This window comes from Gavia stellata, chromosome 1 (genome assembly GCF_030936135.1).
Source record: "Gavia stellata isolate bGavSte3 chromosome 1, bGavSte3.hap2, whole genome shotgun sequence".
NCBI classification, from domain to species: Eukaryota; Metazoa; Chordata; class Aves; order Gaviiformes; family Gaviidae; genus Gavia; species Gavia stellata.
The window spans coordinates 2,729,199-2,752,292 of NC_082594.1; the positions used below are offsets into that span (position 1 = coordinate 2,729,199).

Consider the following 23,094-nt stretch of genomic DNA (forward strand, 5'->3'; position numbering starts at 1 on the left):
AAAATTCAGCTGTCTTTCAGGCATGGGTTGACTGTGCTAGCAGTTGTTGAACTTTCAGCATCTAATGGAGACCATTTGGAGCTAGAATGTCGAGGGAGATGATGGAATAGCCTTTGCTTGAATAATTCAGGCAGAGTCTAAATCAAAACTGGTGGGCAATAATCCTGGGTTACTGGAAATCACAGTCCATGTGCATGCGATAGCTGGACAGCTGTACCCACCAAGGAGATGGGGCTTGGGGCCACCTTGCTTCAGTGACCAAAGCTCACAGTTCAATCTTTCTTTTCTTTTGTCATGAGTTTCCTAATAAAACATAACCAGTTTGATATTAAATGCGACAGGAGAATTCAAAAGGTTGCATCCCTTAGGGAGTTGGGAGCTACTGCTTGTTCTTAGCACTCAGTGCCTGGATTGCTTTAGAGCTGTTGCTTTTGCTTTTATTTGCCTCTTCTAATAGCTGCAGCATGTTTGGTACTGGAGTAAGTCCATGGTGAGTCTCCTGTTGAGCTTGTAGATTTAAACAGCAGATGCACCACCTACCTCTGAGCTTCCTTGCCTGTTTATGGATGGGAAGGAACAAAGAGGCCTAAGGCATCTCTGCAAAATACCTGTGATATTCTCTTAGCGGATTTGAAGCACTAATAACCTGACTGCTGATGAGTGATTTTCATCATGTCCATAAAAAATCAGAAATATGGCTTTGCATGTCCTATATTTAGAAGTTCCTTCAGTCCCACTGAAATGGGAGCCGAGGTGCTGTAGATAATTCGGATATTTCCAGTGACAAAGAAACCTGGATTGTTTGGATGGGCAGGCAGATGACAGCCACGCATTTTTGGCTGTGGGTTTGTAAATCGGGCTTTACTTTTCTATTGCCCCGTGCTTTGTGTAGGCAACGTTTACTGTATTGTCAGTATTAACAATAAGCAGGCGTCTTATACCTGATATGCCTTCATATAACTAGTTGTAATTATGAACCATGACTGCTGTCGCTATTAATTGAAATATTAGGCATCCTTTCCTCACCAGCTGTTTCTGGCTGAGGCTCTGAGGTGCACTGAAGAGCTCAGGGCCCAAAAAAGCCCAGCTAGCAAGTAAAATGAGAACTATGGCCCATTGCAGATCATCTGTCCCCCAAAACATCAACCTTGACAATACAGTCTTCTACTTAAGGATTTTGATGTCAAAGCCCACAGAGATGGCAGATGACTTTTCAGTGACTGTGCAGATAACTTTCCTGCTGTTTTGGTTTTTTTGTTTTATTGCACGAGCAATTATACGCTCGCAAGGACAGGGAGAGAAATGGTTTGGAAAGCTCCTTTTTTGTTGAGGTAAAAAACAATTTAATGTAAAATCCAAATTTTTTCTCTCTCTCTAACATGCATTTGTCTTCCTTTGTTATTCCTTCAAGTCCAAGATATTTCTTATGGTCTGAACAGAGTAGGAGGAGAAAAAATTGCTTCTGATAGCAATGTGGTCAGCAGCCCTTAGAGCGTCTTGACTGTCTGCCAAGGGTCCCTTCCATTATGTAACAAGGAAATAAAGATTGAAGAGCTGCTCTTAAACTTCTGAAGTGAAAAAAATGCCTGTGGCAACCTGCGTGCCAGAGCTGGCTGCTCAGCCTCTCTGCAAGGCTCTTTCACTTGAGGAAAGTACCTTGAAGGGTGTCCATGTATTGAGCTGTTAATGCCTGGATGGGTTTCACCTCCTTGCTTCTCTCCTGCCACTTCCACTGAAATTTCTGTTAGGGACAAGATACCCAACGAGGGCTTCTTTTGACTGTTTTAATGCCTACCTGGGAAGGGTTGCTGGACGCAAAAGCTTGAGCTGATCTCTGGAAACTCTAGATACCGAGTCCTACTATCCCTTGCCCTGGTACTTCAGCTTCTATGTTGAGGATATTATTGGCCTGTCTGCTGGGTTACCCTGTGCCTTAAAGAGCTTCATACAGACCATAACTTACTGTGGGTTAATTGGGATGGAAAGGGAGCGGTACCCTCTGATAGTGGATGTGGCAGCCTGTGGCCATTATACGAGGTTGTGCTGGGACAGTGGGGCTGATATCCCCACTGTTCAGATCATTTCCCTGTCTCTCTTGATGTCCAGTAAGATATGAGAATAAATTAATGCTGTATGAGAAACAGAGACTGTAACTTGTTAGCCTGTGGGGAAACAACTTTATTCCCATTAATCATCATGGGGAGCACTAATGGAAGACCAGCCAGAGAAATTATCTGGTGCAGCAGTTTTAAAAGATAAGATGATGGTATACCAGGATCTGAACTGCAGGGGTGGGATGTTGCTGTGATCTCCTCCTCTCTTTTCCCCCCTTGTTTGCAGAGCTTCATGGGTTGGGTTCTCCTGCATCTCTGATTCACAGCAAGGGGCTAAACTGTCGGGAAAGCGCCGTTGCCTGCCTGTCTGGACCATCTGTGAATTGGAGGTGGGTTTTATGGGTTGCGGTACAGTGCCTAGTAGATGAAAACCAGTGTAAAGTGGAAATAATTGATCTCCTTTCCCACCCCACGCTGTTCAGGGAGGAGGCGGCGGCACATCCATGAAATGCTGGTGCACGTAGAGCCCTGCAGCTGTCTGCCTCTGCAATCACACCCTTTCTCCCTCAGCTGCAAAAATCAACATTTACACCCAAGGAGGCCATCCTGCTCGTACTGAGCCCTTTGTCACGCTCTGGTGCTCACGGCACTTTTGGCTCCTCTATAAAGGAGCTTGTTCTTATGCCAATAAAAGCAACTTTGTTAGCAGTTAATTTTTTTCTAAAACTTGTGGACAGTTGAGGAAGTGAGTAATGAATATATATATAAAAAAGTCCTCTGGACATGTTAAATCTGTGGTAGTGTGTGGGAGAGCTCAAACTCTGCTGTTACTTATCACGTAGGGTAGATTATGACTTGACCTCTGTCAAGGAAAGATATTCCTTTGCTCCATGAGAAAGTTGGTGAAGGATCATCGAATGGAGGCTTTGTACCTTAGTACGATGCAGGTTATGCCTAAGTTTGGGCTGAAGCAAATGACTGCCTTAGTGTTTTCCACAGCAGGAGAGAGGTTGTGTTTTGTTTCAATAAGAGTATCTTTTGGGATGCTGTTGTTGACTCTGTGGGCAATGCCTGTGTCATGATCTATTCTTGTACTTGGAAATATTTTTTTATCAGCATGTATCCTAGATCTGAAGCCAAAAGCCATGTTGTTTGTTGTCTACAAAATCCCAGGCTGCAAAACAGTAATGCTTTGGGAATTCTTTCCCTGCATGCTTCCCCTAACTGTGTTTCCATGCACAGTATCTGTCTGGTCCATCCATCTCCTGGCTGGAACAGTGGCTTTATCTCCAACTCATGAAATACCTATGTTAGGTTGAGCAAGGAGATTGTGTGAAAGCAGGTTGCCCATGCAAGATGTCCAATGTCATTCTGGTGGGTTGACCCTGGCTGGATGGCGGGTGCCCACCAAAGCTGCTCTATCACTCTCCTCAGCTGGACAGGGGAGACAAAATACAACAAAAGGCTCTTGGGTTGAGATAAGGACAGAGAGATCACTCACCAATTACTGTCATGGGCAAAACGGACTTGACTTGGGGAAATTAGTTTAATTTATTACCAATCAAAATCAGAGTAGGATAATGAGAAGTAAAACCAAATCTTAAAAACACCTTCCCCCCACCCCTCCCTTCTTCCCCGGCTCAACTTCACTCCAGATTTTCTCTACCTCCTTCCCCTGCGTGGCACAGGGGGACGGGGAATGGGAGTTGTGGTCAGTTCATCACACGTCGTTTCTGCCGCTCCTTCCTCCTCACAGTCTTCCCCTGCTCCAGTGTGGGGTCCCTCCCACAGGAGACAGTTCTCCACGAACTTCTCCAACGTGGGTCCTTCCCACGGGCTGCAGTTCTTCACGAACTGCTCCAGCGTGGGTCTGTTCCATGGGGTGCAGTCCTTCAGGAACAGACTGCTCCAGCGTGGGTCCCCCGCGGGGTCGCAAGTCCTGCCAGCAAACCTGCTCCAGCGTGGGCTCCTCTCTCCACAAGTCCACAGGTCCTGCCAGGAGCCTGCTCCAGCATGGGCTTCCCACAGGATCACAGCCTCCTTTGGGCATCCACCAGCTCCAGCGTGGGGTCCTCCACGGGCTGCAGGTGGATATCTGCTCCACCGTGGACCTCCATGGTGCAGGGGGACAACCTGCCTCACCATGGTCTTCACCACGGGCTGCGGGGGAATCTCTGCTCCGGCGCCTGGAGCACCTCCTCCCCCTCCTTCTTCACTGACCTCGGGGTCTGCAGAGCTGTTTCTCTCATGTACTCTCACTCATCACTCCTGCTGCTGTTCTGCAGCAGTTTCCCCTCCCCTTCTTAAATATGTTATCCCAGAGGCTCTACCGTTGCTGATGGGCTCAGCCTTGGCCAGTGGCAGATCTGTCTTGGAGCCAGCTGGCATTGGCTCTATCGGACATAAGGGAAGCTTCTAGCAGCTTCTCACAGAAGCCACCCCTGTAGCCCCCCGCTACCAAAACCTTGCCACGCAAACCCAATACAGTCATGTAGGAGAGCTGCAGGATTAGCACTTTTGCCTGACATGTTTTGCAACCAATGAGTGGTGAACCAGGAGAAATCTTGAACTTTGACCATCTGGGTTATTTTCAGTGTGAGCTCTTTTGAGCTTCCAGGAAATGTCCTCTTCAGGTTAGCTACTTAAAGGGGAGTGGAAAGTCAGTCTGGCTGTGGTGCTGCTTTGAAAAAACTCTTGAGTACGGCAAGGTACAGAAACAGTGGTATGGCAGACTTGCTATTTCTGGAACACCTTCCATTGGAGGAATCGAAGTGCTTTAATCAATCTGCAGCTCTTGATGAGAGGGATAATTATTCCCATTTTTACAGAGTGAGAATATGAGAGAGATTAAAATGTCTCTTCTGAAATTGCAAACAATTTTATGGCAAGGAAATGAATTGAGCTTTCCCTCTAAAGAGCATCCTCCCAGCGTGCTTTGGTTGTCTCCAGGGGCACCCAGTGGGCATCCCAGCAGAAATCTTAAGTTTGCTCTGATTCTGGAAAGGTGAATCAGGACTGTCCCTCCCTTGGGGGCCCAGTACCTCATCTCGCTTGTGATGTCCCCTGCTCATCGCGTGTCTTTATGCTTTTGCTGCAGATGATCATATGGTAATAAATGAAGAGAAGAAAAATAGATTCATTTGGATAGTGCCATTATTTTGGGATTTGAACAGTTCATGTGCCGGCTTGCTGTTGGAAAGCACCAGGAGACAAAGCAGTTGCAATGCCTTTTTCAGCACATGCATAGAGCAGTCGGGCTCTGTTCCTGCTTAAAACAGGATGGCAACTACTTAATTCTCTTGTCTGCAAGTTGGCTGCTTGCATTTTAGTCATGGTGATGGGTACTGAAAGGAAATAGCTGCAGGGGAATCTCATGGCTTCTCTCTAGACAAGCGTGGCAGAGTTGTTGTTACACAATTCGACTTTGCTACGCCAGAATTATAAATGTCATAGAAAATGCCCAACTGCAACAACAGTGATGTGTGATTTGTCAGAGCTGCTGGAAAGTGGAAAGGGGACCTTGCGTAAGTCAGATCTTCACCTTCTTTGCTGAAGCTTTTACTAGTCAATTTTTTGCTTATTGTCGTCATCATCATTTTTGCGCCTTCTGGACAGTGATTTCTGAATAACACAAGCATGTGGATATCTACTGCTTTATAGCTTTGCTTGCTGCTGTCCTCAGCTGGAGTTTAGCTGACCCATCAGGCAGGGTAGCTGGATAGTCAGCCCTTGCAAATGCCTTTTCAAGCTGTTGTTGCCTGTCCCTTGTGACACTGATGGAGAGAGAAGAAAGAGCCTATGTGGATTTCCTCATGGGGAAATGTTCTGGTTTGCCTTTTGGTACTGCTTTTGTTGATGCTCCTGGTTTAGCTTTCTCCTTCTGCATCTGCGGGTGTGGGCATGGCCATCTCTGCTGGTGGACCAAAATGACCACTGCGAGACCAGCTTGGCTTTGGGGATGGGAGATTTCACGTGCATAGCCTGTCACCTTGTGTGGAGGTACAACATGTTGACATCTGTTGTTCATACAAAGCAGGGAGCCAAGCAAGATTTTCCTAGACTTAAATCGAGTCTAATCTGGGGCGTAATAAAGAGTTCTTTCACATTGCCACTGCCAGGGAGAGCTTTCTGGTCATTTTTGACTCCTTCTCCTTTCAAGTTGAAGGCTGTTTGTCTTTCCTTTTGAGGGAAGGTGGAAGACCTCATATTGATATCAAAAATGGCACCCATTGCCTCTTTCTCTTTCAGGTTTTTATCTTCCAGCACTGGCTGGTGATGCTCTCACCCTTTCAACCAGCAAAGAAATCCTTGAAGTTTCTTTGTGCCAAGCATCATGACAAAGTAGCATTTTTAGAGTTTGGTTTGCAGACATTTGCTGCTCAGAGTAAAATGCAAGGGAAAGAAATTGTTCAAGCAATGAGCTTACTGGCTGTTTCTTCTCCCAGTCCAATCCTTCGCCCTTGAATCTCTGACATATGTATCAGACTATGTGGGATAGGACTGTTTGCTCTGAACCAGGTGTTTTACAACAGAATTCCTGTAAACACTCCTGAAATACAGTAATTCTCTTTCCATAGGGATAAATATTCAGTATTTTTCCTATCCACCATTCTTCCTAATGAAAGCCATGCTTATTGAACTCATAAACACCAAACAGGAAAGAGCTGGAGGCACGTCAGAGCCTGGGATTAGGCTGAGCTGGACAAACTGCAACAGCAGTTGGGGGCCAGGACAGGAATAGGATCAGCAAAGACAAATGTGGAGCTATTTCCTCTGCTGTTGAGTGATCTGTTGAGCTGCAGGGTGGTTGGGCCACAGCTTTGCTGAAGGTGTCTGGGGGTTTTAATGACTACAATCTTTTCTAGCCCTGGCAGAGGACCCATCTAGCCAAATATCTTATTTCCAACAGGAGCCAGAAGCAGACAGCTAGGGAAAGACTTTCCAAAACCCCTAGGATGTGCACAAAATGATCCTCCTTCTGGTAATCAGTTTTTTCTGAGATTTCTTGAGTAAGAGGTGGTACTGAGGCCATTACATTTAATAGCCCTTGGTTGGCTGTACTCTTAGTTAACTTACATAGGTTTAATAAAAAAAAGGACTATTTTTAATCTTAAAACCCATTGCCCCAGGATGTTGGTGCTTTAATTAAAAGTGAACCATAAGCTGAATTCAAGTCAACAACATCATGTGCCTGCGAAAAGGACTGTCATGAGACTGGGATGTGTTAGCAGGAATAACATCCTCAGGAGGCATCGAGGATGCAGTCTTCCTGCTGCTTGATGCTGATGAGAGCTCAGCAGGGATGCTGTGCCCAGCAAGGTGCTTCACTTCAGGCAAGGCTTGGACCTCATCCAGTCGGTCTGTGCAGGAGTGATGGGCTGTATTTTTTTTTTCTAGATGAGCCTCATCAGTAGAGACTGAAAGAGCTGGACCTATTTAGACCAGAAAAGACAGCTACCTCCCCTTGGCCTCCAAATATGCGAAGTCTTTGGTAAAGAGAAAGGGAATAGTGCATCATCAGCATCAGTAATAGGTTTATAATGCACCAGAGGGGACTCCGGTGCAATACTCGAATCCTTCCATTAGTATGGTCAGAAGCAGTGGGTATTGCTGCTTATATTGTTTGGGAAAGATACAGCAGATTAAAAATGCGTTGTCAGGACCAGTGAAAGTAGAGTAAATCATGCTGTGGGGGGGTAGACTGGGGAACCTCTATCACTCTGTCCTGTTTTCTCATGAATCAGAGGCTCCCTAAGGGATTTTTGTTTACCTCTGCGCTGAACGAAAGAGGGAGGATGTAATTGCAGGAGGTCCAGGACATTATTATTGCTGCGGAAAGTCCCCTGGGGCCACTAATAGCCAGAAATGGCCCTGACCCCAGCTGTACACTGTCTCTGGAACAGCACAGGAATTCCCGTCGCAGCGCTGTTGAGAGTTGCCAGCATTTTTTGTGATGATTGTAGCTGCTGGGATACTCTTAGATGTTGCCTCTGTTCAATGAAGCATACCTAGAGAGAAACTGGTCCTCTGTAATGGCAGAGTGTGGGGGGAAGGAGGGGCAGGCAAGTATGGGTTATCGCTTAGTTTGGAAACCTTTATCCCTTTGCTTGCTACCTGGGCAAGCAAAACTGCCCGATTGCTCCTCAGCTTTGCAAGGCTGCAAGCCCCGAAGCCTGGAGGGAATTAGCAGTCCTGCCTGACTACCTTTTCTGGTTGTGTTTTTGGAGACTGGGAGCCGAGGTGTTTTACAAAGTGTAATAAGGGTATTTTTAGAGATTTGGCTCACTCTTTGTTGCGTCTGTTGATCTACAGTTCAATTACGGCAGCCCCAGCAGGAACACATATTTCAATAACATGTTCTCTGCCACTTTCTTTGACCTGCTAAATTGAATTGTAAACGGAGCATGTCACAGCTAAGAAACCTCGTTCATGGCCTTCCCTAACAAGGCGTGCAGAGAGTTATTAGTCTAGTCTTTACAATAATCAAATAAGATATGTCTGAGATGTACAATGACTTACTTTAGGAAGCATCTGATTAGCTATTGAAGCATCCGCAGCCAGACCAGCAGGAATATTTTTTTTCCTCCTTACTTCAGACCCATTGTCTGTTAGACCCAATTTCTTCCTTTTTCTTCGCACTTATTTATTGGCAGATGCCTCTTAGGCAAGACCACAGCATGTTACCTAGAAGTAGTGAATCAGCCAAAACCTTTGCCGCATTTATGAAGTGGCCAGACTGGCTCAAATCTGTTGTGTTGACAGATGTATCCTTCTAATTGGTCCGTCTCCTGCCTGGAGAGGGCTGTTGCGAATGGAAAAAGTCCTATACCTTATGAGATTTGAAGTACTAAGCAAAGATGGGGAGAAGAGAGAAAGTTGGGGATGAAGAGTAAAAAGCAAGAGCTGGAGAATGTGTTCAAGTGGAGTTCTGCACCAGATGTTCATGGTCTTGGTTGTTAGGTGGAGAGATAATGAAGCCTTTGGACAGGTTACAAAGTACTATGGGAACTGACGCGTTGTGGAGTCCTGCAGACTGCCGCCTGCTCTCTCTTGGGTTCACAAGTCTTAAATCCAACAGAAGGATGGAAGCCTGATCCCTCTGCAGCCTCTTTAAGGTGAGGGAATTGAAGCCCCGGCGCCTTGATTCTGTTCCCGATGTACATAAGGTCTGGTAGGTCAACGTCTGCTAGTCAAGTATATTGATTTGCTCACTTAAGGGCTTCAAACCCTTGGCGTGCAAGGTACTTTCCCTTTACTATATCCCTCTGCAAGACAAGATTCAGCTATTGGATGTACTTTTGGCAGCAAAGGCTGATTTGCATCCTGGGCTGTAATAGTGACAGTGCAGCCAGCAGCTTGAGGGATGTGGGTTTTCCGCTCGCTGACACTTGAGAGACCACATCTAAGCACTGGGTCTGGTTTGGGGCTCCCCAAAACCGGGCAGGCAATAACAGACAGAGACCAAAATGGCTGGACCTGGAGCCTGGGACATACGAGGAGAAGCTGAGAGCTGGGGTTGTGCAGCAGGAGAAGGGGGGATCTTGCTGCGCTCTGCAACTATCTAAGGAGTGGTTGTGGAGAAGAAGATGGAGCTGGACAAGAGGCAATGGACACAAGCTGTATCAAGGGAAATTCCAGTTAGATAGTAGGAAGGTTTCTCCCCATGAAGGTGGTCAAACCCTGGAGCAGGACCCAGAGGAGGGTGGGAATTTCCATCCTTGGAGACGTTCAGATCTTGCTAGGACATTACCCTGAACAACCCTGACCTGAGTTGGCCCTGCTTTGAGCAGGAGTTAAGAGCAGAGCCTGCCGGAGGCCCCTTTCTGCCTCAGTTATTTTATCTTTAAATGTTTATTGGGGTCTACATTTGACCTTTGACACTGTGATTAGAGCTAATGAGCTCAAAATTAAGCGGGATGGAAAATTGTTCACATTTACAGTACACAAATCACTGTTTTAAGGACTATGCGTTCACGTACTGTGAGTTATTAATGAAAATTTTGTAACTTCGCTGTAGGAACTGAAGTATTCACAGAATCACTAAGGTTGGAAAAGACCTGTAAGATCATCAAGTCCAACCATCAACCAAAAAAAAGCCACCACTATGCCCATTAAGCCGTGTCCCACATACATTGTATGCATTGACAAAATGCTCCAGCTGATATTTGTTCTTTATCCTCCGTTCCTGGTTCTAATGGGTGCAGCTGGGAGATGTAGTCATCTTTCATCTTCAGAGATGATTTAATAACTTGCTAACTTGCTTGAAGATTTTCTTTTGTTTGTTCGAATTAGGTCCAATTGGGTAATCCGGAAATGAAGCATCATGCCTTCAATTTTTCTTTTGTATTCACTGGATAAATGTTAGCTTGCCTCCTTTCCGCTCCGAGCTAATACTGATAAATGCCTGCAGGAAATTGATTCTTGAAAATGTCAGAAAATAGTGTAGTGAAGACTCATTAGTAAATTCTTCATTGTATCCGGGAGTGAATTTAAACGACCTGAAAACACACTTGAGTAATGCTCGTGCTCCAATTTGAGTCCAGCTCTCGTATTTTCTCTTGAGGTAGAGAGCAGTTATTTAGGACTATGTGGCCTTGATCCTTCAACAGAATCCATTCATTTGCTAAAGGCAGGTGTAGGCCTGGACCGGTGGATGTTTAGGGACACAAGGATGGTGTGTGCTGCAGGAAGATGAAATACCTTTTCTGTCTTGCTGCATTTGCAAGTTTGAGGGCCTGGTTGTCTTGGATGTCTCTGCAAATGCGAGTTTTATGGTGTCTTGTGGGAAAATGATAAATATCTTATGGCAGGGAGATGGAGATGAGATTCATCCACAGGTTGCTTGGCTGCTCTGGTCAATACAGCTTAGCTCTTCTGAAAGCTCTGTGTTTAAACTGGTGGGCGCTTTCTTCTGGGGTGAAGGCTTGAATTTAAAAGGAGTGATGGGAGAAGGAATGTTTAGATGTGTAGTGATGGGGCCGAGAACAGAGGAGGGATTCAGGGGGACCTCACCACAGCCCAAGGGAAGCCAGTGGGCATCTGGACATCTGATCTGTGTGGAGCTATGGAGGTACTAACCTAACTTGTTTGAAGTTGCTGCTTGCTTTAGTGGTTTTGATGTACTTCTAACAAAATTGAGTAACCCTGTTTGGCTCCTGGATGATAACCTTAGAATTGTAAGCAGATCTGACCAGGGTGTATTAAATCAACCAAGCAGTCTAAAATAGCTGTCATCTAGAGATCCTAGTCCTGGGAGGGCAGAACTGATGTAGGATGGTTTTCTCCAGCTGTGGATGTGACCTGTGATGGGGAAAAGACTGAAGCCAGCAGAGCATGGACCCAAGGTTGAGTGGCATGCAAATAAAAAGCAAATGAGATTGGTGGCTAGGGTTACGATAGCAGGCTAGTATTCAAGAGGCTGAGGTCTGTCACTTGCCCCTATCTGCAGCATGTCACATCACCCCTCCAGACTTCTGCGTTTTCCCCTTTGACTTTTCCGTATTGCCCAGTTTGCCGCTGCAGTTGTTCCAGCAGCATGGTAGGATGGGTGGAACTGGAGAAAGATGCCCGTGTTTCTTTTTTTTTGTGTGTGTGTATGTGGAGAACAACAGCATGTTGTTCTCCATCTGCTTGTGCATGTCCTGACCTATGTGCTGCCAGGTTTTGGGAGGGCTCAGTCTCCCTCCGGTTTCCTCTGACCAGAAATTCCAGCCTCAAGCTGAGATGCCCTTCAGCAAGAAATTGCTTTAAAATGGTATATTTCCTATAAAAGGCTTCCATTTTTCACAACTTGAATTTTTCTGACAAAAAAAAAGGGGAGGGGGGAAGACATTGTCAAAAAGCTTCTTCCTGTTCTAGTTTGATTTTTATTTACTTATTTGATTATTTTTAATGAATGAACAGGAGGCATACTGTGTTCAGGAGACAAAGAATGGGTAGGTTCTGGTGCAAAGACTGAAAGCCATGAATTCCCAGAGGCGCTTTGACTTGAACAAGAGCCCTCTTCATGTCGGATGACTGGCAATTCCAGAAACCAGTCTGTCTCTCCTATCACTCCTTCGTTTCTAGCTGGGGAGCGCAAGCTATGGTGGGAGAGGCTCTGCAGCAGGCACATCTGCCACCTTGCATGGCATACCGTGGTCCTGGCTGGTATTTGCAGAGATGCTGGAGGGAGCAGACTGAAAGTTGAGACTCTTTAGCACCCCTTGTACACAAAGTTATTGTGAAAATCATCTCCGGTCACGGGGACTGGAGGTGGAACATGTTTCTATTAATGTTGATGGAAAGAGACCCATGGGATGGATGGTGGGGAGATATTCACACCATCTAGTTGTAGGTGTTGAAAGTGAGAAGATGGTTTCAGAGGCTCTTTATATAGGCAGCAAAGAAGGCCATCTTCCTCCAGAGCAAATTTAGATCATTTAATTGAAACCTCTGTTTGAAGCACACCTCTGGTTGACTGTACATGGAGACCACTATAGCCTCACGTATGTGTAGATATTAATTCTTGTCCAGGGTAGCTATAGATAAATACACTTGCTATTTTTTCAGTGTTGAGTGACTTCCTTCCACATTTTTTCAATAGCTGGTTATATTTATTAGAAACAGGCTTTTAATATTTCTGATCACAGAAACCTCTGACCAGAACACAGATCCTATCAGCAGGTGAAATGGAAAAATAGTTTTAACTAACTTGTTAGGTTGGATTACTCCACACGATGTTTGCTATAACTCAGTGTTAATGTGGAGAAGTGAGTCAGATGTTTTTATGGCTCTGGTTTGCACTGAGTTTTTCCAAACATGGGATCACAGAGAACTCAGTTTTCAGGTTTGGAAAGCCAGCTATTCTAAGAGGAAGGTTGAAAAATATGTAATTTAAAGGAGGAAAGGTATCTCTGAACAGTTTTGGCAGCATAAACCTCATTTCTGCTCAAAGTAGCAATGAGACAAGGAGAGAGAGTCAGCTCTGCCAATAGCATGTAATGCCGAGTGATTTCCTGGTGCAGCGTGAAATATAAATTAACAGCCAAGAGGAATGCAGAATTGAAAGGGAACTCAATTTATCCACTTTCCTGAAATAATGAATCCAGCAATAAAAGATTTTTGGTACAAAGCCAGAGTGCAGGGAAGTGAGTTGGAGGTTTTTCTATTGATTTTAGTGGGCGCGTCTGATCCTTTTTGCTGCCCTTCAGCCTACCCTGGTCGGTAGCAAACGCTACCCGTCTTTCCTGTCTTTGCTCTTCAATGAAGGTTGGGTCTTTACATAGTGGTCTGTGGTGAAGGGCTTTTTTTTTTTCCTTGCTCTGTGGTTTAGGGTTTTTGGCTTCTCTTTGTAAATGTTAGTGATCTTTCTTGGTCTGAGCACTCCTGGCTAAGGGAGTTTTAAGTCTGAAGGGAGTCAATAGTCGGGGTTTTTTCTTTTTTATTTTTCTTTTGCATTTTGCTGTTTGAGCCCCTCTTTCGAAGAACTGTCTTCTGTCTTATTGAATGTTGTTAAAAGACTAAGGCACCTGTAGAGCCGACTCACTTGAACTGAGAATGCAGGTTTATTCTTGCCTTCTTTCAAGCCTCCTTACACTCCCTGTAAAAGGTTGGGGTGTTCTGAAGAAAGCTATGGAACCCCACTTGTTGCACTCGTCTGACTTAAACTTCTTCCACAAAACAGTATGCTGTTTCCTCTGACTGGTCTCAGTGGTGCCTTAGTGTAAAGTTGTTAACAGTTTCTGGATTTTAGTCTTTTAAAGAAAATATCTTTTAATCGGGGAAAAGAAATCTGCTTAGTTGTGCATCTCCTCACTTCCAAGCAACCACAAACTTAACCCTATTTTTAAGGCCCTTCGGGTGAAATCTTGCTCACTGTAGTGTCAGCTGCTCTGGGAGAGCTTTGGGGACCTACTGCCACAGAGGGTTTGATGTGAGAATCCGTGCAATCCTCCTCAAAAGGGGGACTGTAAAAAACATCTGTTTCCATCTGTGAGCTGCCATGATTATCTATATTGGTATAAACCGGAGCAAGCTCCCAGCAGCATTACAGCAGTGGCATTTGACTTCCTTCACCGGAAAGCTTTTAGGGATGTACAAGTTGGAAGAGACCCAACTTCACCCACGCTGATTGATTGCTGGACCGTTGTTTGCTATGAGCTAATCCGTGTAGGAATGGAGCCTTAATCCATCCAGCACTGGCATTTCCTCTTACCCATTCACCGTTCAAAGCAGGCTTCTCTCTTTCCAGTTCATTTTGAAACTCTACATTGCTTCTGGGTGGCAAAGAGGATGCTGGAGGCGGTGGGTTTGCTTTAGAGGGGCTCCTGAAGTTTTATATCAAGGCCAGGAGATGTAGGCACGTCTCAAGGATGCAAGTCCTGCTGCTCACTTGGGATGAGCTGACAGAGGTCTCCAGCAACCACTGCGGGTGGAAGGTGGGGGCATTTCAGGACAACTGTTGATTGAGGTGACTCCAGCAACTTCAGTGAAGCAAAATGTTTGTGCTTTGCTTCATCCATAGGCTGCCAGCAAATCAGCTGGCTCTAGCCTTTGCTTTTCTTGGCTGTAATGGAGCAGACCTCAAGCCAATGCAACCTCCTCCTCCAGTTGGGTACCAAAGAGGAGAGAGGGGGGCAGCTTAGCTCATTGCACAGAATTTCAGTGACCTTTGGGAATATACTTGGTAATAAATAAGCAATTGAATGTAATCTCGTAACATGATGTATCCCTCTGTTTTGCCTGCACGCCCCAGACAAGACTTGGGACGTACCTTCTGAAAGACGCAGCTTAATTATAAAAAATATTTAAACCTCAAGAAGAGGGGCATGTGTAAATGCAATGATAGCCAGTTCTGATCAATGGAGTCTTACGCTGGGTGATCTTGATTTGAAGATCTTAAATGTTCCTTCTCCATTCTGAGTCCAAATTGCACTCTGTTTAGATCCTGATGCTGTGCTGATCTGCCTTTTGGGAAGATAATGGGCATTTTAGTGATCTAAAGGCTTGATTAAGGGTTCATCAAGTAAACTATCAAATGGACGTGGTTCTGCCCTCTCTAGAACAGCACAGCGTTGTGTTTACCCCATAATTTAGCTGGGAATGGCTGTGGCAGAAAAATGTGCATTAGCTCTGCATGTGGCTAGTTTTGGCAGAGGATGACTTTCTAGTGACAGCCAGGATACCTTTTCTAAAGAAACTTTTTTAAAAAAAAGTATGGATGTGTTGGTGGTTGAATTCCTGTGGTTTACAAATGGTATCACACTAGAAGATGTCTTCCAGCATATGTGCGATCAGCTAGAATGTAGAAACAGATGAGAAATCTTATTGCTTCTAATGCAGCAAGCTTAACTAAATTGAAATAGTCCCTGTAGGAGGGGTAGGTGGGAGTGTGTATGTAGATGAACTTCATGATATGTCCTACAGATCTTGCAGGAAATAAAATAATCTTCCTGAACATCTCTGCTTTCCCGCGCCACTGGTGCCAGGTGGTAAATAATGCTGCGACCTTCGTCTGTGTTGGGGAGTTGCAGCAGAAGAGGCTGGCGCAGACTTCAGTTAACCAAAACCAATCCCCAAATTGGAAAACCTCTTCTGTGCTCTGTGATATGAAGTTCAGAGCTGTTTTTAACAATTATATGAAAACTTGCAGCACAAGAGCAGGTAAAATGCACGAGCCAACTTCACAGTTGAATCAAACTGGCTCTTTCTGTGGCAAATTCCTTTAATTTGTTTTTTCGCCATCATCCCTTACTTTGGAGTTGGTTATGCTCCCACCTGACATAGGGTGGGGATTGGGGATGCACAAAAGTGGTGGAGGATGTGAATGAAATGCTGATTATTTTTTTTGTTTGTGTTTTTTTAAGGATTCTGTGACTTGAAAAAATTAAAAAAATCACTGTCAAACTGCAACTTGGTAACACATTTCAGTCTTTCTTTGTTTCCTTTTGGGGCTCTTCTGATTGTGACTGTAGATACTCTTGGAGCAAGAAATCTTACTCCCATTGCTAGAAGTGGCCCCACAATAGACCTGAGGTCACAAGCACAGTGGTACATGTAAGATGTGTTTTGAAAGTGCTTCTTGCAGTGCAAAATCTTCAACCTGTGCCTGACACTTTTAAATATTCTCGCTTCAAAGTCACTTCTCTTATTTTAATTGATACACACTCCACCCTGCTTTGGGCTGTGGCCATCTCATTGGGTGTGCTCTGCAAAGACTTCGTGTACCAGTTGGCTTTTTTGAGCTTAACCAAGCCGATGGTACATGTGCTGGAGGAAAAAGGAGACTCTTCATTTATTGCTTTCCTTTAAGATTAAATGTCAGTATAATGAGGTTAATACTGGTTTGTGCCGTTCTGCAAGACACCATGGCTACGTCTGCATTAGCAAGTAGTGTGGCCCAAGAGAAGAGGTTTGTGGAAAGAGATAGTGCTGAGGTCCTGATATTCATGGTCCAAGCATTTTGGAGGTGGTGGTGTGGTCGCTTAGGACTAGCTTTAATTTGGTCCTGTGGACTGAGTGCCATTGGTGGTTGAGGTGCATTAGGTTCACTCCTGGAGCACATATTCTGGTTTAGCTTCACCCAAAGCCCTTTAGTGATGTGAACCAGAGCACAGAAAGCAGGAAAAAAGGGTGAGCTACTTCCAAAATGCATCCTGATAGGAATGAAGGTGCTAATGGAGGTGTGCTTGGTCAGGTTTATTTGCAGGACAACACTGAGTGCTGTGTGAGCTGAGCATGTTTAAGCTTAGTGCAAGTAATTGGTAACTAGTGAGCATGTCCATCTTATTCCTGTGGGAAGAGGGAAAAAATGAAAGGGAAGGGTGGTGAAGGGAAGGTTTTCTAGAAGAACTGCCAAAAACGTCAGTGCTGACAATCTTATCAAATCTCATGGAGTGGAAAATGTGGACATTTTTTCAAGCACCTTCAGACTTTTTCTAGTGGTTCTGCCTGAGTTTCTGTAGGTGAAGTGGCACCTTTTCCTCCACCTACTTGCGGCTTTGAGTGATTGGGATGACATGATTTTAAGTCTTTATTTTTTGGCAGTAGAGGTTTGAAGCTGTTGCACATTGCAGATTTCACCTTGCTTTAAAGCATGTGGGAGCTTGCAAAGTAGGGGCCTCTAAAGCTCTTCTGATGAGAGGCTGTTGGAGGGAGGTTGTGCAGGATCTGGGCTAAATGTGGGTGCTGGTGTCTTCTCCCAAGTGACAAGTGATAGGACAAGAGGAAATGGCCTCAAGTTGCGCCAGGGGAGGTTTAGATTGGATATGAGGAGAAACTTCTTCACTGAAAGGGTTGTCAGATACTGGAACAGGCTGCCCAGGGAGGTGGTGGAGTCACCATCCCTGGAGGCTTTTAAAAGACGTGTGGATGAGGTGCTTAGGGACATGGTTTAGTGGTGGACTTGGCAGGGTTAGGTTTGCAGTTGGACTCGATGATCTTAAAGGTCTTTTTGAACCTAAACGATTCTATGGTTGTACATGTAGGTCAGGTTCATGTAGGTTCAGATTCTGGTTCAGTTCGTGCTGAATAGCATCAGTGGTGCTGACGTTACCTGTTCTTCTGAAAGCCCACCCAGAACTGTGCTTGAACTTGCTGAAATATGTCAACCCTTGAAGAATTTGACTGGGTTTTCACAAAATCAGCCAGGCAAGTATATCTGGCAAGTGCACCATCAAGGACAGACCAAAAATAGCTTTTGTAGAGCTTGACACAAGCTATGCTACTTGCATGTAAGTGAGGGGGGGGGGGGGAAATATTAAAAAAAGCCCTAACATGTTCTCAAACGTTTTCCTTGGCTTGTTTATCAAATTAGTGTCATCCAGTGCATGAATACTGGCCAAGCTTATCCCATAATGACCTTTGAAGAGCTGGAGGATTATTTTTTTTTTTTGTAGCAATGTTGGTCCTCAGCACTTGAGATACTTTAAACCTCACTTGCCTTGTAAAAAGCTATCCAGTTAACCAATTCAGCAGTGTTGCTGATAGGTGCAAGAAGGTGCTAGATGCAAATGGAGAGGGAAAAAACCAGCAAACAGTAGGGAAAGTGAGGTTTGAAAGCCTGAAGATCTGCAGGCTGGAAGGCATCCAGGAGAAAATAGTCACAGTCCACTGGAAGGGGATGCAATCACTTCCTCCTGGGGAATTTTGGTGGGATGGAGTGAAGGTATTGAGTGGGTTTTGGTTTGAGTGTTTATAAAATCCACCCATGGAACATCTGGGTTATAATCTGAAACTCCTTGGTTGGAAAGGGTTGGCTCGGCTGTGCAGTGGTGGTCGGTGTGGAGGAGGTTCATCATGGAGAGATGTTGCAGCCTTGCTGCTGCTTTTGGGTCTGGGGAAGGCTGATGTTGGCTATGGGCACCAGAGCTGATGCAGATGCTATGGCTGGCATCCTGCTACCAAAGGTGGGGTGTTTTGTGGGGGAAAACTCCCATTCCAGTCTCAGTGCTTTCCCTCCAGGAGCTCACCTGTGCATATAGGTGCAGACCCGTGCATGAGGTGGGGAGATGATAGTCTTTAAACTTGTGGCAGAGCAGTTTGGCCATGTGATTTTGAACATGTGCTGTAGAAGTCCCTTTGTATCACCTTCTCGTTCCTTTTGCCCCATTTATCTGGAAGGCAAAGCCCCATGTGGGAATTAAACACCTGGTGGTACCAAGGTTTGATCGAAGTTGGATAACAGACTTGAGCTGAGTTGTAGAACAGTTTTAGCCATAACCCCTGGCCAAGAATTGGGAATTTCTAGCAGAAAACATCACTTCTGGCACAGTAAAAATTAAATAATTCCAACCCTTTTTATTGCTTTCTTTTTCTTTTGGCACTTTTTATGCGATGGAGCATATAAGGAAGAGCTGTATCACAAGATTGGTATCCAGGGTGATGCATGATGAAACGTAGTCAATACACAGTTAAGTAACTAGCTTCAACCCTTCAGATGGAAAGGGAAGGCAGAGAATAGTAGTGGTTCTTATATCCCCAAAACAGTGTGTATATTGGTTACATCGTTTTGTATAATTGAAAAGCCATGAGACAGTTCACTAGAGAAAAGGGCATGTTCAAAAGAAACTAATGGTGTGCTCAAAGGCTAGAAGGAAATTATAGTAGTACAGTTGCTCATACACTTTTTCAATTTTCATCCCTTCTTGCTCATTCTGGGAAGAGAGGATTCATTTGAATATTTTCCATAACAAATTTATTTCAGTGGTTTGTTCCAAACAGACTGGATGCTAGTTGAAATGGAAACATGTGTGGATTATTTAATGCCTGCAGAGTAAAACCAACAAGGAGCATGGGAAATGGTGCTGGTTAGGGACAGATTTCTTGCAACACTGTTCTCTTCATGGATGTCCTTGTGGTTTAGAGTTTTACCCATGCTATTGGAGCACGGCACTGAGCAGATGTTTTAAGGATTTTTTTAAATTTTATTTTGGGAAGGGGGTGGAGTATTAATTGAAACATTCACCAAAACTGAATGTTGGTGCAAGTATCTTTCATCCTGTGCTGGTGTGGTCTCTCCTCCTGCCGTATTATTTGCAAAACACTTAGATATGTGGGTGGTGGTGGGAATAAATGTTGCGGATGGGTGGTTTGGCTCTGCAGGATCTGAGTGCCCTGGGGAAAGGAGTAAGGGTTCATATGTCTGTGTAGTAGTAGTATCCCTAACCTGCTGCATAGTCTTTGCCATGTGATAACTACTCAGTCACTTAGGCTGAACCCATGAGAGAGTAAGATGTCAAGTTGCATTTATCACATGTGAATGGAATAGTTAACTAAACAATTGCCTCAAAGAAACTGTAAACAAAAAACCAAACCCCAACCAAACAATAAAAACAGCTCTATATCCAGAAACGCGCTCTCGTTCCACATGCCCTGAATTGAGAAATTCTGTCCCAGCCCTATGTGAGATAAATCTACCTAAGTGACCCCTCTGCCCAGGGCTGGGGACCAGGGTTGCATCTCCCACCTCCCTCCAGGGGAGAAAGGTCTGAAATCTGCCCTTGGAAATGTCTAGTTACTCCATCCAATCTCAACAGCTTCTAGATGAGATATGGGACAGGATGGGGCACTGGCCCTGAAACAGGATAATATTAATGCTGACTTCTCTTTCCATCCGCAGTGGGAGCGCCTCTGGTTCATCATCCTCACCTCGTCCTTCTTCCTAACCCTGGTCTGGTTTTACTTCTGGTGGGAAATTCACAATGACTACAATGAAATCAACTGGTGAGTAGAGTTTCCCTGTAGCAGAGGGGCAAACCCTTAGCAAATTTGGCTGCCATCATATGCCTCTAAGAGCCGTTTGACACAGGGTTGGATGCGGTTGGGTCCTTCAGATGGACTTGTTTTCCCTTTACTGTCATTAATGAGGTGGGAAGTGAGACTGAAGGAGAGTTGCTTCTGCCTGTCTTCACTGATATGTGTAATGTGTCCTCGTGTCTCCATTGTGTGGCTGTAACAGAGCTTGGGGTAGGCGTGCTCCCTGGTGAACAGCATGCAAAAACAAAGGTGGAGCTGAAATCATGTAGAAGCTTTTAGTTGGGTTTTTTTGTTGTTGGTTGTTTGTTTCTATGGTTGGCTGTTTTTGGAAGTGGCTGAGCAATCTGGCTGAAACTTTCCACAAAATACAAATGACAAAAATTCATCCTGAAGCAGACGCGGGTGCGGAAAAATTTGCAAAGTTCGGAAGGAGCTGAAAACAAGCTTTCCACTGGGACGTTCTGGGGAGTTTGGGGTGTTGCCAGCTCCCTCCAGTGCTGGAAGTTATTCTCCCTTTTACTATCTCAGCAGCATCTTAAAACATTTTGACGGTATCTTTGGCTCTCTTCTAACCAAACCGCTTTGACATTATGTCCTTGTCAAGATAATATGTAAACTGTATTTCAAAATGTAGTGGGTAGTTGATCCCTTAAACTGCCTGCTTTAAATGCTGAAGTTGTGTGAGGGAGAGTGTTTACTAACTTAATGACGTGAGCTGTCTCCTCCCACGAGTGTGGTTTTCCTCGTTGCTCAGACCCACACTCTGAGAACCGAAACCATCGCCATTGCTCTTGATTATTTATAATATTAGCATGAAAAAATTGCTGCTTTTTTCTTTTAAAGGGTATTTTTGAACTCCTCTTTCTTTCAGTTTGTTTATACCTTCAGTGCAGGATATGAACACTCAGAGTCCGCTCCACTTGCAAAGCCAAATCTGTTTTAGCTCAAAGTTGAGAAAGGGCTACAAAATAATGCGGAGACGAAGCAATGCCCTGGGAATGCTGAATGGGCATTGCAGCCACAGTACTGCAAAGTTTTGGTTTTCCAAATATTCATGCAGGAATCGGAGGAGATGTGCAGGTCTGCTCTGGATACAATAGGTATTTGGGCTTTAAAACACCCACACGTGTCACCTGCAGACCAAAGCCCCTTTCCCTGCCATGCAACCCAGTGTGCACAGGGTGCTGGAAGCACTTCTGGATTGACAGCACTGGAAAAGCAAGCCCTCTTGTGCACAACAGTCATGGAAGAGGCTCTCTGGATGCAAAATAGCAGGGCTACATCTGTTCAAGCGTTGCCATTCAGCACTGAAAATGGGTCAGTGCTTTCTAAGTGCTGTAACCCCAATTAGATGCCTGTTTCACGCACTGGCACCAGAGGTTGAGGATAACAGCAGGGTTTCTGAAAAACAGCCTGAAATACTGCGGACAGGCTGGGACGGAGGATGATAACATGGGGCGAGGTTTTAATTACAGCCATGCTGGCTCCAGGCAGAGAGGAAACAATTTCCACTGGGTCAGTTCAGGCTGAGCCTGGCCCTCTTCCCTCCCAGCGTAGATGTGTGGGCTCCATTAAAACTGAGCAGTTTTCAGCCAGACAGGCTGTAAAGGAGATAAAAGCATAATTTTGGTCCCAACAGGGCTGTGAGCCTGTCGCTGATGAGATACAGCGGGGTCCTGGCTCTTAGAAACCCCATCTTTGTTGTTCCTCAGTGACTATCACTTCTGGGCCATATTTGTGGACAAGGTTTCTTTGAGACATGTTCCTGTTGCTTTCCTCTCTGCTCCACTGATTTATTTGCAAACCACAACCTCTCTCAGACTAGAGGAAGGGTTCTTTGGGGCAAACCCCATCTCTGCACAGGATCTAGCACACCAACCTACTGGCAGGGGCTCCCTGGAGGAACTGGGACAAAGAATTGCTGTCACATTGGTATGATGAGCTGCTGAGCTTGTTCCTGCACACTGAAGCTCAGTCTTGTGAGCTCTCCTTCCTCATGTCATGTGCAGGCAACTATGCTGAACTTCTTCAACCTGTCTCACCACAGCAGGTGAAGAAAGACTGGAGGCATCTGTCCAACCAGCCCCTCAAAGGAGGACTACTGCCAGCAGTAGACCAGGTTGACTGAAGTCTTGAAATCCCAAGGACGAAGACTTCACCCAAACCTCTATGGGCTATTTCCCCTTGTGACAGTGTCTGTCACTCTTGAAGAGTTTGATTTCGTCATCTTCGTAACTGTCTGTCAGAAAGCGTAGGCAGCAATTAGATCATCTCATAGCCTCTTCTCTGTGAGACTAAACAAGCCCAGCTTCCTCAAGCTTTCCTAGCAAGCTGTGTTCCCTGGGTGCCTCACCATCTTGGTTTGGTAGTTCTGCGTTGGACCCCCTACTTTGCTTTGATATCCCTCCTTGAACTGGGAGGCCCAAACCAGGGCATGGTGGTGCTGGTGGCACCTCACCAGTGCTGAGCAGAAGGGAGAGCAACTTCCCTTAGTCTGGTGGCGACACTTCTCTTAATGCAACCCAGTAGTTTGACTTATTCACAGTGGAGGTACCCTGTTGGCTCATCCAACCTCATGGCCTCCATAACCCCAGGTCCTTCTTGGCAAGGTTATTAGCATGCTAATGTAAAGCCTCGTTATTCTAGTTGAAACTACAATGCGCTGCAATCCCTCTCTTCTGTGTTCTTTTGGCTAAAATGGTACTTGGAACCTGAATTCATTAGGATGTTCATATCTTAACCCAGATGTGCAGAGCTTTGCTAAATGCTGCTGAGCAGCTGCCCAGAGGTGACTTAAGAAGTA

General features: G+C 45.1%; 1 protein-coding gene across 1 annotated transcript in view; it reads left to right on the plus strand.

Annotated features, from left to right (window-relative positions):
- The window catches only part of GDPD5 (glycerophosphodiester phosphodiesterase domain containing 5), a 113,340-nt gene that overhangs the window by 42,305 nt on the left and 47,941 nt on the right, over positions 1 to 23,094 (plus strand). The window contains exon 2 of the mRNA XM_059820922.1: positions 20,155 to 20,258. Within this exon, the coding sequence (XP_059676905.1) occupies positions 20,155 to 20,258 (104 nt within the window). The remainder of the gene's footprint in view (positions 1 to 20,154; positions 20,259 to 23,094) is intronic.